At 39.2% G+C, this 14776-nt stretch overlaps 1 protein-coding gene across 1 annotated transcript; it reads right to left on the bottom strand.

The window, feature by feature from the left end:
• Positions 1-11624: 11624 nt before the first annotated feature.
• LOC109195113 (N-lysine methyltransferase KMT5A-A) lies at positions 11625-13415 on the bottom strand. Its single transcript, XM_019346598.2, has 5 exons — positions 13353-13415; positions 12717-12834; positions 12458-12620; positions 12090-12282; positions 11625-11978 (listed from the first exon to the last, which is right to left on the bottom strand). Exons 2-5 carry the CDS (start codon positions 12823-12825, stop codon positions 11769-11771), a joined length of 675 nt encoding a protein of 224 aa, XP_019202143.1. The 5' UTR covers positions 12826-12834; positions 13353-13415; the 3' UTR covers positions 11625-11768.
• Positions 13416-14776: the final 1361 nt, after the last annotated feature.

Below are 14776 nucleotides of genomic sequence, written 5' to 3'. Positions count from 1 at the left end.
TCATAAGCACTGTGGCACTGACGTGAGAGTGGCGTGCATAGTTTACTTGTGTCTTTCAAAATATCCTGGCTGAGTCACTGAAGCGCCCTTCGAGGAATGCTTCGGGCAAGTTTCTACTATCCTACACATACCTTTGTGTAATCCCTGAGCATTAGAAAGGGCTGGGTTTTAACCAACTACATGTGCCTGGAAAAATTACAGTTTTTCTGAATTGCTAAAACTCTAAATCCCATTGAAAAAACTAAACTGTCAACTACCAAAACTCTTTCATCAAATCAATCGCATAGTTGTCAAAATCAGCACCGCCTACAACTGCAAAGCTCTCCAGAGAGTAGTGCGGTGTTCTGAACGGGTAATTGGAGGTGAGCTTCCCTCCCTCCAGGACATCTACAGGAAGCGGTGCCTGAGGAAAGCGGGGGGGACCCCATCAAGGACCCCAGTCACCCCAGCCATAAACTGTTCAGACTACTTCCATCAGGAAGGAGGTTCTGCAGCATCCGGTCCCGAACCAGCAGACTGAGAGACAGCTTTTTCCATCAGGCCATCAGACTGCTGAACACTTCATAGACACCTCACCCACATTCAACAACATTATGCACTCCACACTGTATATAAATGCCACTTGTTTTGTACAATATCCAACTACCAACCTCTGTATATTTTATATATCTATTTTATTGTTTACTCTATTTAATTTGTAAAATATGTATACACACACACATATATATACACACACACGTAGATATACATATTTAGTATACACATTCAGTAATATGCATACACTCTTATACTGTACATATATTTATTCATATAAGTCTCAGATTTAGCCATTCTTATATTTTGCTTGTTCTCATAGTATTGTACTTTGCACACCTCTGTTGCTTGTGAAGCTCGCACACAAGAATTTCACTCACATGTACTGTACCAGTGTACCTGCACATGTGACGTGACAATAAAAGTGATTTGATTTGATAAACACTATTCATCTTTTTAGAACACAATTTGCAAATCTGAATTGCCCATTTACCAAAACTCTAAACACATTCTCAAACACAAAACACATTTAGCAGTGTGGTGCATTTGTACCCAGAATGGTGCACACAGGCTACAGAAGTCAAACACAACTAACACACTGTTTTCACCATTTACACACTACCACACAAAATTGAAAAACCATGTTTCAACCTCTGTTTCTCCTTTTTACTAGATTGAATCCAGCTTCATCCACGAAGATGTATTCATGAGCCCTAACCATTGAGTCAAGCTCAAAGATTCTCTGTACACAGTGACAACAAACTACATTTAGTTCTGTAAATGACACAATATGATGTATACATTTGCCGCATCAATACAGTATACGTTCTAGTACTGAGTTTACTGTAAAAGTTTACTTACTTGCACATATATACAGATACATAATTGAACTACCTGACCAGTGTGGTGGAAATGTAACTATCTGTGCTGCCATCAGCAGCAATGGTGTTCCACAGTCCACAGTCTCCACAGTCGGGCCAAACAACACTCAATTTCTAGTAACATTCCTGGATCGTCTATGGGATGCTTTGCTTGAGCAGGGAGATCACAAGCAGGCAGAACATCCCATGTATGTTGTCATTTGGGACAATTTGAGCTTTCACCGAGGTCCAAGAACATGAGATTGGTTTCACAATGAGCAGCATTTTATGAATGTATTTCTTCCACCATACTCTCCCTTTTTAAACCCTATTGAGGAGGTTTTTTTGGCATGAACATGGAAAGTATACGACCAAACCCTTACACACAGGAAAATCTGCTTCAAGCAATGAATGGAGCATGTGGTGAGATAGGAGTGGAATCTTGCCACATGCTAAAGGATTCTTTCCTCGTTGCCTTGCATGGGAGACCATAGCATGTGATGTGGATGAAGTCCTGTGGCCTGATGCAACACAGAGCCGTGATGCTGAGGCAGAATAAATTATCTGAATATGCTGTAAAATATATGTTATATAGAAATATCTAATAATTTTAGATGGTATAAAAAGTAGTTATATTGTATTTATTTCTGTAGTGTGCAATCGTTGCTAAATTGTGTTTGCACATTAGCTGGTTTTGTGTGGTTTTTGATAGTAGTGCTTTATTTTTGAGTAAAGTTAAAATAGTTTGGGGTCACATGTTTGGTTTTGCAAGACAAGTCAATGGTTTTGTGAGTGTAGCTTGAATTTTACAGTTTGTGTTTAGTGTTTTTGAGACAAAGAGATGAGATTTTAGGAAATGTGTTTTAGCAATTCAGAAAAACTTTAAGAGATGCTTTGATGGACCACTGTCTGAGAAGATCCAGATGCAAAGAAATGCAGATCAGTGGAAATACCAGCTGAAACAATGAAGATTTAACTGATATGTGGGATGTGGGGTGGGCTCCTAAGCAAAAACTAAAGAGATCACTGGAGTAAAGTTAAGGCAGGGAACACAGACTTACAACTGACAAGGCAACAGGCAGGACTATAACTACTAGAAGAACTACAGTTTTTCCCTATTGTTTACACACATTTCCTGAAAGCATGCCTCATATTGTCAGAACTCTACATACAAATCAAAAAACACACACACAACAGGCAAAACCCTTCAATTCTCCTGAAAATGAAATTCTACATTCAAACCTTACATTCATGTAATTTCTTGTCAAAATGGCATTTTGTTTTCAAATGACACACAAACCATCACATGAATAGACATTTATAAGAACCAGTTGAACACTGATGTGCTTAATGTAAAACACTATGACCACTTCTTCTCCAGTAATCATAATGACTGTAAGCCTTTTTTGTTCAGTGTTACACTTACTACAGACAGTACAGGCCTACATAAGTGCATTGTAAAAGATTTTAGAATATTGTTTGTATACAACACAATAAAAAAAACAAACACATGGTGGCAAATATATTTTACTGAAATTTTCCCATAAACACATAGAAACAACAGAAGAATTTACTGAATACAGTTACAGTTTAAAACAACAACAACAACAACTATGCTGCATCCTCTCTTCTGTTTCGGTCTGGCCACAGCACCTCATCCACATCACAAGCTATGTTTTCCCTGGCCAAGCATTGGGGGAAATATCACCTAGAATGGCGAATCCAGCCATGAAAAGCATAAACTGCTACATCTCCACATGCATCTTCCATAGCTTGGAGACGCGGTATATGTGTGCGTCGATTTTGGTCATACACTTTCCATCTCCAGGCAGAAAAAAATTGCTCAATAGGATTGAGGAATGGAGAATATGGAGGGAGATAAACAACTAAAAAGTGTGGTTAGGCTGCGAACCAGTTATGAACCAGAGCAGCCCAGGGGAAACTTACGTTGTCCCAAATGACAACATACCTGAGCTGCTCTGGGCCATTTATCTCATCTGATCTGGTGAAATGAGTCTGTTGTGTAGGATTTCCAGGTATGTGATCAGATGGGCAGTGCTGTAGGGGCCAAGGGTAATATGGTGATGGATGACACCATGGTTGGTAATTGCTGCACAAGTTGAGATGTTCCCACCACGCTGGCCAGGAACTTCAACAACGGCACATTGACCAATTATGTTTCTGCCTGTCCACCTCCTTTTTGCCAGATTGAAGCCTGCTTCATCTTTGAAAAAAATATTTTCATGGGGCCTTTTCATGAAATCCAGTTCAAACATTCTATAAAAATAGATAAGTAGTGTATTGTAAGTGACAAAGAAAGAAGGACTTATGAAATAGTGTATTTATAGTATATACACTCCAGATTTATGTACATTACAATACAGTCTACGGTACTGCAAGAGTACCATCTGCAACAACCTAGCCTACATTAACAGGAGTCATATGGGCCTATGGGACATTGTACTCGAAGAGTCGCTGCTGAAAGTGTGTGTAGGTTACACTTGCACATACTGATATCGTAGATCTTTAACTCTTGAAGAGTTTCACTCAAAGGGTTTGATCACCTGTGAACCTGTGTTCAGTTGTGAGTTGCTGTGTGTAAAAGATGAGAGCTGTTCTGGAGTTGTGTTCACATTTTGCCGCCAGTGTTTGCAGTTTTGAAATACATGTTTGAAGTGTGTTTAGTGTGTTTAGTGACTGAGAATGTGTTTAAGGTTTTGAAAAAAGAATGGATGAGTTTTGAACTTTATGTCTAAGTACCTGAAAATTGTTTAAGGTTTAAGCCAAAAGAGTGTTAAATTTGACAACTAAGTTTAAGCCACTAACAAATTAGTTTAGAGAATGGAGTTTAGTGTTTTAGCAATTTAGAAAAACTGTAATAAGCAGGCAAGAAAGAGGTGAAACTAATCTGTTCACATTGCACAAAGAAAGGTGTTACCAAAATAAAAGCAGGGATGTCTTGGCAGAGAGATGAACTGCTTATATATTCAGGAAAACAGAAGAAATCGAGATTGGGTTAAATTTTTCACAGATATGGTTTCCTGTCTCAGAGTGAAGCTGAAAGACTAGTTGATACATTTATTACTTCCAGGCTGGACTACTGTAAATCATTACTATCAGGATGTCCTAAAAACTCCCCGAAAAGCCTTCAGTTAATCCAAATCCGCTCGCACCCGAGAGTGTGGCTCAAGGACTCGCGCTCTGCCACTGCCCTGGTCTTTATTTATATACAAGGGTAATACAATAGCGAATACCTCTGTTCATAGACAGAGGAATGTTGGTGCGTATGTATGTGTATGTATGTGTGTGTGTGATTCTGAAGGACGCGGCCCCTCTTCTTGTTAGGGAGTGAAGATAAGAGTCTTCAGCTCTCCTCTTCCTGGTAGGGAGTGAAACTGCTTGTTCAGCTCTTATTATCGCTGTGGGAAGAAACTTACAAAAAGAACAGAACAAGTCTTGTAGTGAACAACAGTCTAAGTCATCAAAAGGTCATCATGCAGTATTCTATCATATGCAAACTTATATCATTAAAAGCTTATACTGACTACTAAGTACAATTTTCCATTGACAAGTTCATAGTATCATATCACCCTATTAGAGCACTTCGCTCTCGCACTGCAGGCCTACTTGCTGTCCCTAGAGTATTTAAAAGTAGAATGGGAGGGAGAGCCTTCAGTTTTCAGGCGCCTCTTCTGTGGAATCAGCTTCTGTTTGGATCCGGGAGACAGACACTATCTCTACTTTTAAGATTAGGCTTAAAACTTTCCTTTTTGCTAAAGCATATAGTTAGGGCTGGATCAGGTGACCCTGAATCCTCCCTTAGTAATGATGCAATAGGTGTAGGCTGCTGGGGGAATCCCATGATGCTTGGAGTTTTTCCTTTCCAGTCACCTTTCTCACTCACTATGTGTTAATAGACCTCTCTCCATCGAATCATATCTGTTATTAATCTCTGTCTCTCTTCCACAGCATGTCTTTATCCTTTTTTCCTTCTCTCACCCCAACCGGTCGCAGCAGATGGCCGCCCCTCCCTGAGCCTGGTTCTGCCGGAGGTTTCTTCCTTTTAAAAGGGAGTTTTTCCTTCCCACTGTCGCCAAAGTGCTTGCTCATTGTTGGGTTTTTCTCTGTATCTGTTATTGTAGGATCTACTGTACAATATAAAGTGCCATGAGGCGACTGTTGTTAAGACTGGCACTATATAAATAAAACTGAATTGAATTGAATGTATTTTGCATAAATATTTAGCAAGTATTCTTTGTCTCATGGCTCCAGCTGGTTTCCAATTGGGGCTTCCTGAGAATGCTGGAATTCATTCACTAATTTGTGACCATGCAAAATGAAATTACACCAACTAACTTTGTTTTATCACCATGTCTGTGTTACTGAATTTAAGGGTTTTGGCTGCAGTGAAGTGGTAAATGTTGTGAATGAATCTGAGGCTCCGGAGGAAAGAGAAACAGAAGGAAGCGGGTGGGGGTGGGGATGAGCTGATATGTGAGGCCCAGGGAGAGAAAGTGACCACAACAACTGGACTGAAATACTTTAGTCTAACATTGCAAATACATGGGGATAAGTATTTACTGTTATCAATACTCGAGAATCACTTTACTGACTCGTGAATCATGATTCACAAGCGCAACTGACTCACTGACTCATCCCTGTTGCTGTTAGCAAACTAATTCCATTAGTAGAAATATATCTAGCTTATAATTAAAATTGTGGAGAAAAACAACACCCAGTTTATTAACAAAAACATTCCTGCTCTGAACTGGAAGAAAAAACCCTGAGTAGAAGCTCATATCAAGACAATAGCTCCTCGGTTCACAGTAGCATCGCTCAGCTAGCATGCTAACAGCACATTTGAGGTACTCACCCCCTCCCTTGCTGTGCTGAATCATAGCATAAGCGAATCACTCAGGACTCACTAACCCCCTTCCTCCTGGCTCACAGCTCAAACGAGTTGAACGAATCACTGAATCACTCACCCCCTCCCTCCTGGCTCACAGCTTCTTCTTCTTCTTCTTGGTTGGCAACCATGTTAAGGCACTTTACCGCCCCTGGCTCACAGCTAAGTGGACATTTAGATGAGAAAATATATATATTTGACACATTTAAGGAAAATACCAATAAAATAAAATAAAAATAAATAAATGTTCCCTTTAGAATTTTTTTGCTCTTTTTTGCTCTAAAGAAAATAGTTGTTTTCTTTTACAATCATTCATCTTAGCAGTAGGATTTACATTAAAAGAGAAACAAATTAAGTTTGAGTGAAAATATACATTTTTGCACTCTCTGGTCAACTGACTCAGTGACTCAAATGACTCAAGAAACCCGATTCACTTTGGTGAGTGACTCATTAAAACTCGATTCAGTAAAAAGAATCGAATTTACCATCACTAGTTCATTTGGACACAGTTGGAAAATCATTGCATCACTCATCATCCAAGTGACTTCCTGAGTCTCAGCTGACTGCAGTACAGTTGCATATCGACCAAAACTGCCACCATTGCCTAACAATAAAATGCTTCCTGATGAGTCAACTTTGTGGTTTTTACTACAGATATTGCGGGGATCATTCATGTCCCTGAGCAGTCTTTCACCCTCCTGTGTATCTACTTGTACTTTAGATAGACTTTGTGATATTTTTCTTTTTTTGGACCACAGAAACTGATCAAAACTCCTGAGATTCATAACAACATAAGAACACTGCAAAGCATGAAACTGCTTCTGAACTGCTTCTGTAGCTGATTTTGGGTGTGGGAACATTGTTTACTTTCATGTTGTCACCAACATCACAGTAGATAAGGTCAAAACATTTTGTTTTCCTGTAATCAGCTCGCCACCCGTCATTTCTCCCATGAATTTCTGGCATGAGTCCAAATGGCAGTTTTGCTCTAATGTGTTGATCTCTCTTTTTGTTTGATGTTTTTAATGACTCAAGATCAGAAGAAACAAACGGACTGGAGAATTTCATTTCACATTATACACAACCCACATGCTCATCTGCTGCAGGATTATACACCATTAGTGCCATCTTGAGGCTCATCAACTCATCAACTCTCTGAGAGGATTCTCTAATGGATTCCATTAGCATTGTCTGACCAATCCCAATTATGGAAAAGTGCACTAGCAGCAAGACAGCTGATTTTACAAAGAAAGATAAAAATGCGCTTCAGGAGGTTAGACACATGGAAGCAAAACAGCTGCTGGTTGGTATGGTTGGTATTTCACTCTGTTGTAGTCAAAAAATGTACGTTCAACACTGTGTGTCTGTCTAGTACAACAAGTCACACTGGAGTGAAAATATGACAACAAGCTTGTTGAAACTAAAGAAAAAAATCAGTGGTTGTCTGAAGATTGTACCCTATATATATTTTTTTGTATCAGTTACTGATAAAAAAAAAACTCAGCATGCTTTTAGGAGTGGAACATAAAGGGAGGCTTTAATGCTGATAAGGCAAAATAACAGAGTCCAAAGGTAATCAAGTCATCAAAAATGTGCACATTCTTACAAAAACCTAAGAGAAGCTAAATCTCTCAGGTTGAAGGCTCAAAAATATCTAAGAAGAAAAACAGAAATACCCCAAATTCTCTTAGATCCTCAACAGCAATGGGGAAAAAAACAAAAACAGATTTTTCCAGAAATCATATTTTTAAGCTAAGAGGGTTTTTTTCTTTTGTTTAGAAAACTACCTTTTCCTTTTTGAATGTGTCCAGGGAATTAATACAGTGGGATGCAAAATTTTGGGCAACGTTGTTAATAGTCATTATTTTCCTGTATAAATCGTTGGTTGTTACAATAAAAAATGTCAGTTAAATATACCATATAGGAGACACACACAGTGATATTTGAGAAGTGAAATGAAGTTTATTGGATTTACAGAAAGTGTGCAATAATTGTTTAAACAAAATCAGGCAGGTGCATAATGTTGGGCACCACAAAAAAAAGAAATGAATCAATATTTAGTAGATCCGCCTTTTGCAGAAATTACAGCCTCTAAAAGCTTCCTGTAGGTTCCAATGAGAGTCTGGATTGTGGTTGAAGGTATTTTGGACCATTCCTCTTTACAAAACATCTCTAGTTCATTCAAGTTTGATGGCTTCTGAGCATGGACAGCTCTCTTTAACTCACACCACAGATTTTCAATAATATTCAGGTCTGGGGACTGAGATGGCCATTCCAGAACGTTGTACTTGTTCCTCTGCATGAATGCCTTAGTGGATTTTGAGCAGTATTTCGGGTGGTTGACTTCAGCTTTGTCACTGATTCCTGGACATTGGTCTCCAGAATCTATACTGAGTGGAATCCCTCAACTTTCACAAGATTCCCAGTCCCTGCACTGGCCACACAGCCCCACAGCATGATGGATCCACCACCATATTTTACTGTAGCTAGCAGGTGTTTTTCTTGGAATGCTGTGTTCTTTTTCCTCCATGCATAACGCCCCTTGTTATGCCCAAATAACTCAATTTTAGTTTCATCAGTCCACAGCACCTTATTCCAGAATGAAGCTGGCTTGTCTAAATGTGCTTTAGCATACCTCAAGCGGCTCTGTTTGTGCTGTGGGTGGAGAAAAGGCTTCCTCTGCATCACTCTTGCATACAGCATCTCCTTGTGTAAAGTGCGCCGAATAGTTGAACGATGCACAGTGACTCCATCTGCTGCAAGATGAGGTTGTAGGTCTTTGGTGCTGGTCTGTGGGTTGACTCTGACTGTTCTCACCATTCGTCGCTTCTGTCTATCCGAGATTTTTCTTGGTCTCCCACTTCAAGCCTTAACTTGAACTGAGCCTGTGGTCTTCCATTTTCTCAATATGTTTCTAACTGTGGAAACAGACAGCTTAAATCTCTGAGAAAGCTTTCTGTATCCTTCCCCTAAACCACAGGTGTCGACCTCCAGGCCTTGAGGGCCGGTGTCCTGCAGGTTTTAGATCTCACCCTGGGTCAACACACCTGAATCACATCATTAGGAGAACTTCAAGACATGTTGAAGAAGTCATTTAGCAATTTGTATCAGCTGTGTTGGATCAAGGACACATGTAAAACCTGCAGAACACCGGCCCTCAAGGCCTGGAGTTCGACACCTGTGCCCTAAACCATGACGGTGAACAATCTTTGTCTTCAGGTCATTTGAGAGTTGTTTTGAGACCCCCATGTTACTACTCTTCAGAGAAAATTAAAAGAGGATTCACCTGTGGAATTATTGGATTCACCTGTGCATGTAGGTCAGGGGTCACTGAGCTTACCAAGCCAATTTGAGTTCCAATAATTAGTTCTAAAGGTTTTGGAATCAATAAAATGACAACAGTGCCTGATTTTGTTTAAGCAATTATTGCACACTTTCTGTAAATCCAATAAACTTCATTTCACTTCTCAAATATCACTGTGTGCGTCTCCTATATGATATATTTAACTGACATTTTTTCTTGTAACATCCAATGATTTATACAGGAAAATAATGACTATTAACAAGGTTGCCCAAACTTTTGCATCCCACTCTATTGCTCCAACATTGCAATGACTAGCTTTTACTTTGAAGCTTGTTACTAGGTATGTGGTGGGGTATATGCTACCTGTATGTATGTATGTATACTTGCTATACGCCGAAGTTAATACACTTAGGATTCACAGTTCAAACTGTCACAGTGGAAATGGTCCTAAATATTAGATACTTGTTTTTAGATCTGTATTATCAGTGTTGGGGAGTAGCGGAATACATGTACCGGCGTCACATATTTAAAATACAAAATATGAGTAACTGGGGGATCACGTGACCCGCCGGCAGGAATGCCAGCATAGTTTTTTGCTCTGCACACATTGTCACAGTTTATCATGTATCCTGTCACATAAATTAGTTATCTCGACGCCGATCCCACTATGGACACCTCTTCAACCAGAGACTCACGGGAAAGGGAGATTACTCGTCTCCCTTAAAGAGGTACAGTTGCTTTCTTTCCAAGCTCCTAAATCAGATACTGATGTTGGATGAGAAAGTCTGGCTTGCTGTTTCTGCTTTATTTCATCCCAAAGAGGTTTTTAGTTGATTTCAGGAGTCTGTGCAAGCCAGTCAATTTCATCCACACCAAACTTGCTCGTCCATGTTATTATGGACCTTGTTTTGTGCACTGGTGCGCAGACATGTTGGAACAGGAAGGGAGCATGTCCAAACTGTTCCCACAAAGTTGGGAGCATGAAATTGTCCAAAATGTCTTTATATGCTGAAGCATTAAGAGTTCCCAGATGGTTGACTCTGTTCATCTGAATGTAGCATTTTCTGGGGAGCAACATTTTGTCACTCATCCAAGTTATTTCCTAAGTGTCAGCTGACTACAGGTTTCCCCAGCTTCATAAAAAATTTATTTTCAGAATGAGCAAAACTAGCACCTCTAAATCTTATGCATAATTTCAAAAAGTAAGATCTATAATCATTCGTCTGCTTGCCAGGTGTGGGCGGGTAGTCTAAGCTCTACATCACTTCCACTTTCCCACCACTATCAAGCTGATTGTGACATCATGGGAAGCCCCAGGTACACCACCAACCTGTTCATGAGTCTAACCGTTTTTCCCCACTCTGCAACACACCCGCTGGGGGTCAAACTCTGGTAATTGGTGATTCTGTTCTCAGACATATGAAGCTAGAGACACCGGCAACCATAGTCAATTGTTTTCCAGGGGCCAGAGCAGGCGACATTGAAGGAAATTTAAAACTGCTGACTAAGGGTAAACGTAAATTGAGTAAAATCATAATTCACGTCGGCAGTAATGACACCCGGTTACGCCAATCGGAGGTCACTAAAATCAATATTGAATCGGTGTGTAACTTTGCCAAAACAATGTCGGTCTCTGTAGTTTTCTCTGGTCCCCTCCCCAATCAGACCAGGAGTGACATGTTTAGCCGCATGTTCTCCTTAAATTGCTGGCTGTCTGAGTGGTGTCCAAAAAACGATGTGGGCTTCATAGATAATTGGCGAACCTTCTGGAGGAAACCTGGTCTTGTTAGGAGAGACGGCATCCATCCCACTTTGGATGGAGCAGCTCTCATTTCTAGAAATATGGACAAATTTATTAAAACCCCCAAAATATGACTATCCAGAGACTATCCAAGCAAACACAAAAGTACATTAACATCCATTCAACACAGATACGTTGAGACTATACAATACAGTTATGAAGGTACACTGGTTATTGACATAAATGAGGTAAATGTAATGCAGTAATACTGAGTGAAAATTAATTCTCCAGCGTAAACCAACATGACTCTTGGCAGTATCCACACACAGTCCTCATAATAATGTACCTGAAAGCTTCATACACTGCAGGGTCTCTGTTTCACAGACTTGAGAGCCCATCTTTCAAAAGACTTAAGCATCCAACTCACACACAGTGCTCATAATGTAGGTACCTTACATTAACCAACACTATAGGACTTGTGTCTAACACCCTCACTATCAACATCCAAACAACTCTGCTGTGTTCTTGTTGCAATAATAACAACACCAGAAAATTAGTCACCTGCTCATCATCTTTAAGAGACGACGATACCATGGGCACAGCAGCTTGAGAACGGTCAGGGTGCTCTGAAACCTTGTGCAAGCAAACACAAAAGTACATTAACATCCATTCAACACAGATACGTTGAGACTATACAATACAGTTACGTAGCTACACTATGGTAAATGTAAATATAATATGTACCTTTACTCTCCATGGCCAGTCAGAGTCACCGTAATTGTATGTTATTTCTTCCCCCGGCTTGATGTCTTTTATGGCAAATAAACAGAGATGAGGCTTTCCATTTACTGCAATTGTCCTCATTTTGCTGTTTGGGCTCACGTGATCGTCATTCACCAGTCTGCCCAAGGAGCCATCCTCTCTGGCTGCATCAATGCTGAAATAACAAAAAATGTAAGACACAAAATTACACAAGGTTTATAAAAAGGCTGAACAATTTGATTACATTTTTAATTATATGGATTTGTAACAAGCTAGCAGTTTGTCTTAATGTGGTCGTCACAATTTTTGCAAAAAGTAGGCTGAAAAATGAATTATTCTAATTTACATACCATAATTGTTGTCCATTGTACCGGAATTCAAAAAGAAAAACCTTTAAGGCGTCATGGTACAATCTTGTTCTGTTTTCATATTCCTTCTTGGTTACAACGTCTCCGCGATATTCCAGAAGGAAGTCTCCTTTGTTATAGTTGCACCTACTAAACACTCCTCGACCTTATAAAGAAAATAGAAAATGTCAACATTGGTCTACTGCAATGGTTAAACTTATGACTGTGCCAAAAATCCTCATCAAATATCCTAGTACCTCACCTTTTACTGAATTTATGAATTTCACTTCAAATCCATCATTGTCCTGCCCCAAAGATGAAAATTTTACTGCTTCATCTTTCAGTTTAATTTTTGCTCTCGGGGGCCTCATTGCAATACACTGTCTCAGAAAAAGAAAAAAAAAATAGTACAATTTATTTAATATTCAGGAAAATAGTTTACAATGAAAACTGATCTTTTACAGGAGGTGTCTTTAACCCTCTGGAGTCAAGGGTATAATTGGCTGTTTTTTGGCTACTTTTGATTTAATTGTTTGATCGGCTCATGTTCATTTATCCACCACAATAGGAAAGGAGAGGCAATAATGTATCTATGTTTGTTTGTTTTTTTAAAGAAAATACCGTTTTTATATTTTCCTGCACTAAACGTGACAACAGTTTTCAGGAAAAAACGTAAATTATGTATCATAACTCTGGTTTTACTTGGCCTATCAACATATTTTTAAAAACTGTTATATACGCATGTTGCTGATACACCGTAAATTGGTCATATAATCTGCACTCCAGAGAATTAAATGTTAGCTACCTCGGTTATCTGAAAAACCTCAACAAAACTAAATCTGACCGGTTGCTGGGCTACAAAGCTGGCAAAATTCGAAAGTTTAAAGTTTAAAGTTACCTGTTGGCTTCTCCACAGCAGCAAAGTGTCGCTACTCCTCAACTCGAAGTCACGAAGTGAGGGGGGAGGGGTGAAAAACAACTCATTGGCTAAAAAGTGGTCAGGTGATGAGAGTTCTGACTTTTTTTTATGGAATTTCAGTGAAACATTTACAGTGACAAAGGACTGAGTTTTATTGCATTTGTTTGTTTATAGGAAATTCCTCTTTTAAAAAGTATTTCGTTATTTATTTGAAGCTAAGGTACACTACAAGGGAATACATGTTTCTTCACACACCACCAGCCAAGGTCCACCACTGAAGCAATGGTTTTATACTTGCATCTGCATATGTTAAACAAATCTGAGATTCAACCATCAACATAGTGTGACATATTTTAGATCCTTATGTTAAACCAGCATGTATCAAGATGTGGCTTTCTTCTGAAAAATGTATTTAATTATTATATTTTTGTTCGGATTTTTTGTTTGAAGATACAGAAGGTGCATCCTGAAACCAATGAATTTATCACTAGCAATTATGGATAGTTTGAGAAACCAAACATTGTTTTGTTTAGCAGTAAAGAATAAATCAGATCATATGATATGACTAAAAAAATCTGAAACTAATAAATCCTATGGAAATTATACAGTGTAAAATTGGCTCTGTTTACAATATAGAACTGTACAAACTTATGGCAGCTGCTGTATGAAGGCATTAACAGCTCCTCACCTCGTTACTCCCAGAGACTCCCATCTTACTCTCATCTTCAGAAGCATAGTCCAGGGTTATAAGCATTGTGAACATACAGAACAAAACCTTAAAGAAACATGCCATTTTCCTGCATTAGTTATTAGTTATAACGACAAACTTGACAGAGTAACATGTATGTTAGGTTGAATAGATACGATAACTTGACAGTAGTTATTGAGTGAGTAGTTGTTTGGCTGTGTGTTATAGACAGGGGTGCACATAACTGGTACGCTGGTACGCAGGTACGCATGCGTGACAAAAATTAGGAATGCGTAGTGACACTTTGCGTACTTGACTGTCTCATTTAATCTTACATGTGTTGCTTGTCACCAGCTAAATGTCCAAAAAACAACAACTTCTTTGGTGTGATGCCACTAGCTAAGAAACACCAACCAGAGCTGGAGAAAAGACTTTTTTCAGAAAAGTGGCCCCAAGATGTGCCGTGGCTTGAAGCTAACAATGAGCGCACTGAAATGTGGTGCAAGATTTGCCACTCGCATCCACATCTCGCAGACAAATCAGGTGTGTTTTTTAAAGGCTCAAAGAATTTTAACCATCCTTTATTTGACAAACATGAAAAAAGTAAGGTGTCACGGTTCGGGGTCATTTTGACCCAGCATTTTGAGTTCTTATGTTTTGGTGTAATTTTGGATTGTATTCTGATTCTTGTGCTTTGTTGATTATTAGTAGAATT

The sequence above is a fragment of the Oreochromis niloticus genome, linkage group LG17 (genome assembly GCF_001858045.2).
Source record: "Oreochromis niloticus isolate F11D_XX linkage group LG17, O_niloticus_UMD_NMBU, whole genome shotgun sequence".
NCBI lineage: Eukaryota > Metazoa > Chordata > Actinopteri > Cichliformes > Cichlidae > Oreochromis > Oreochromis niloticus.
The sequence above is the reverse complement of the archived record's forward strand: the minus strand, read 5'-3'. Positions and strand labels throughout refer to the sequence as shown.

Coding starts and splice junctions, on each gene's coding strand:
- LOC109195113 (XM_019346598.2), bottom strand. CDS start 12,825: ATGAGGCCCCCGAGAGCAAAAATTAAACTGAAAGATGAAGCAGTAAAA. Junction 12,283..12,457: donor TACAATGGACAACAATTATG/GTATGTAAATTA, acceptor TTGTTATTTCAG/CATTGATGCAGCCAGAGAGG. Junction 11,979..12,089: donor ACTGGCCATGGAGAGTAAAG/GTACATATTATA, acceptor TGCTTGCACAAG/GTTTCAGAGCACCCTGACCG.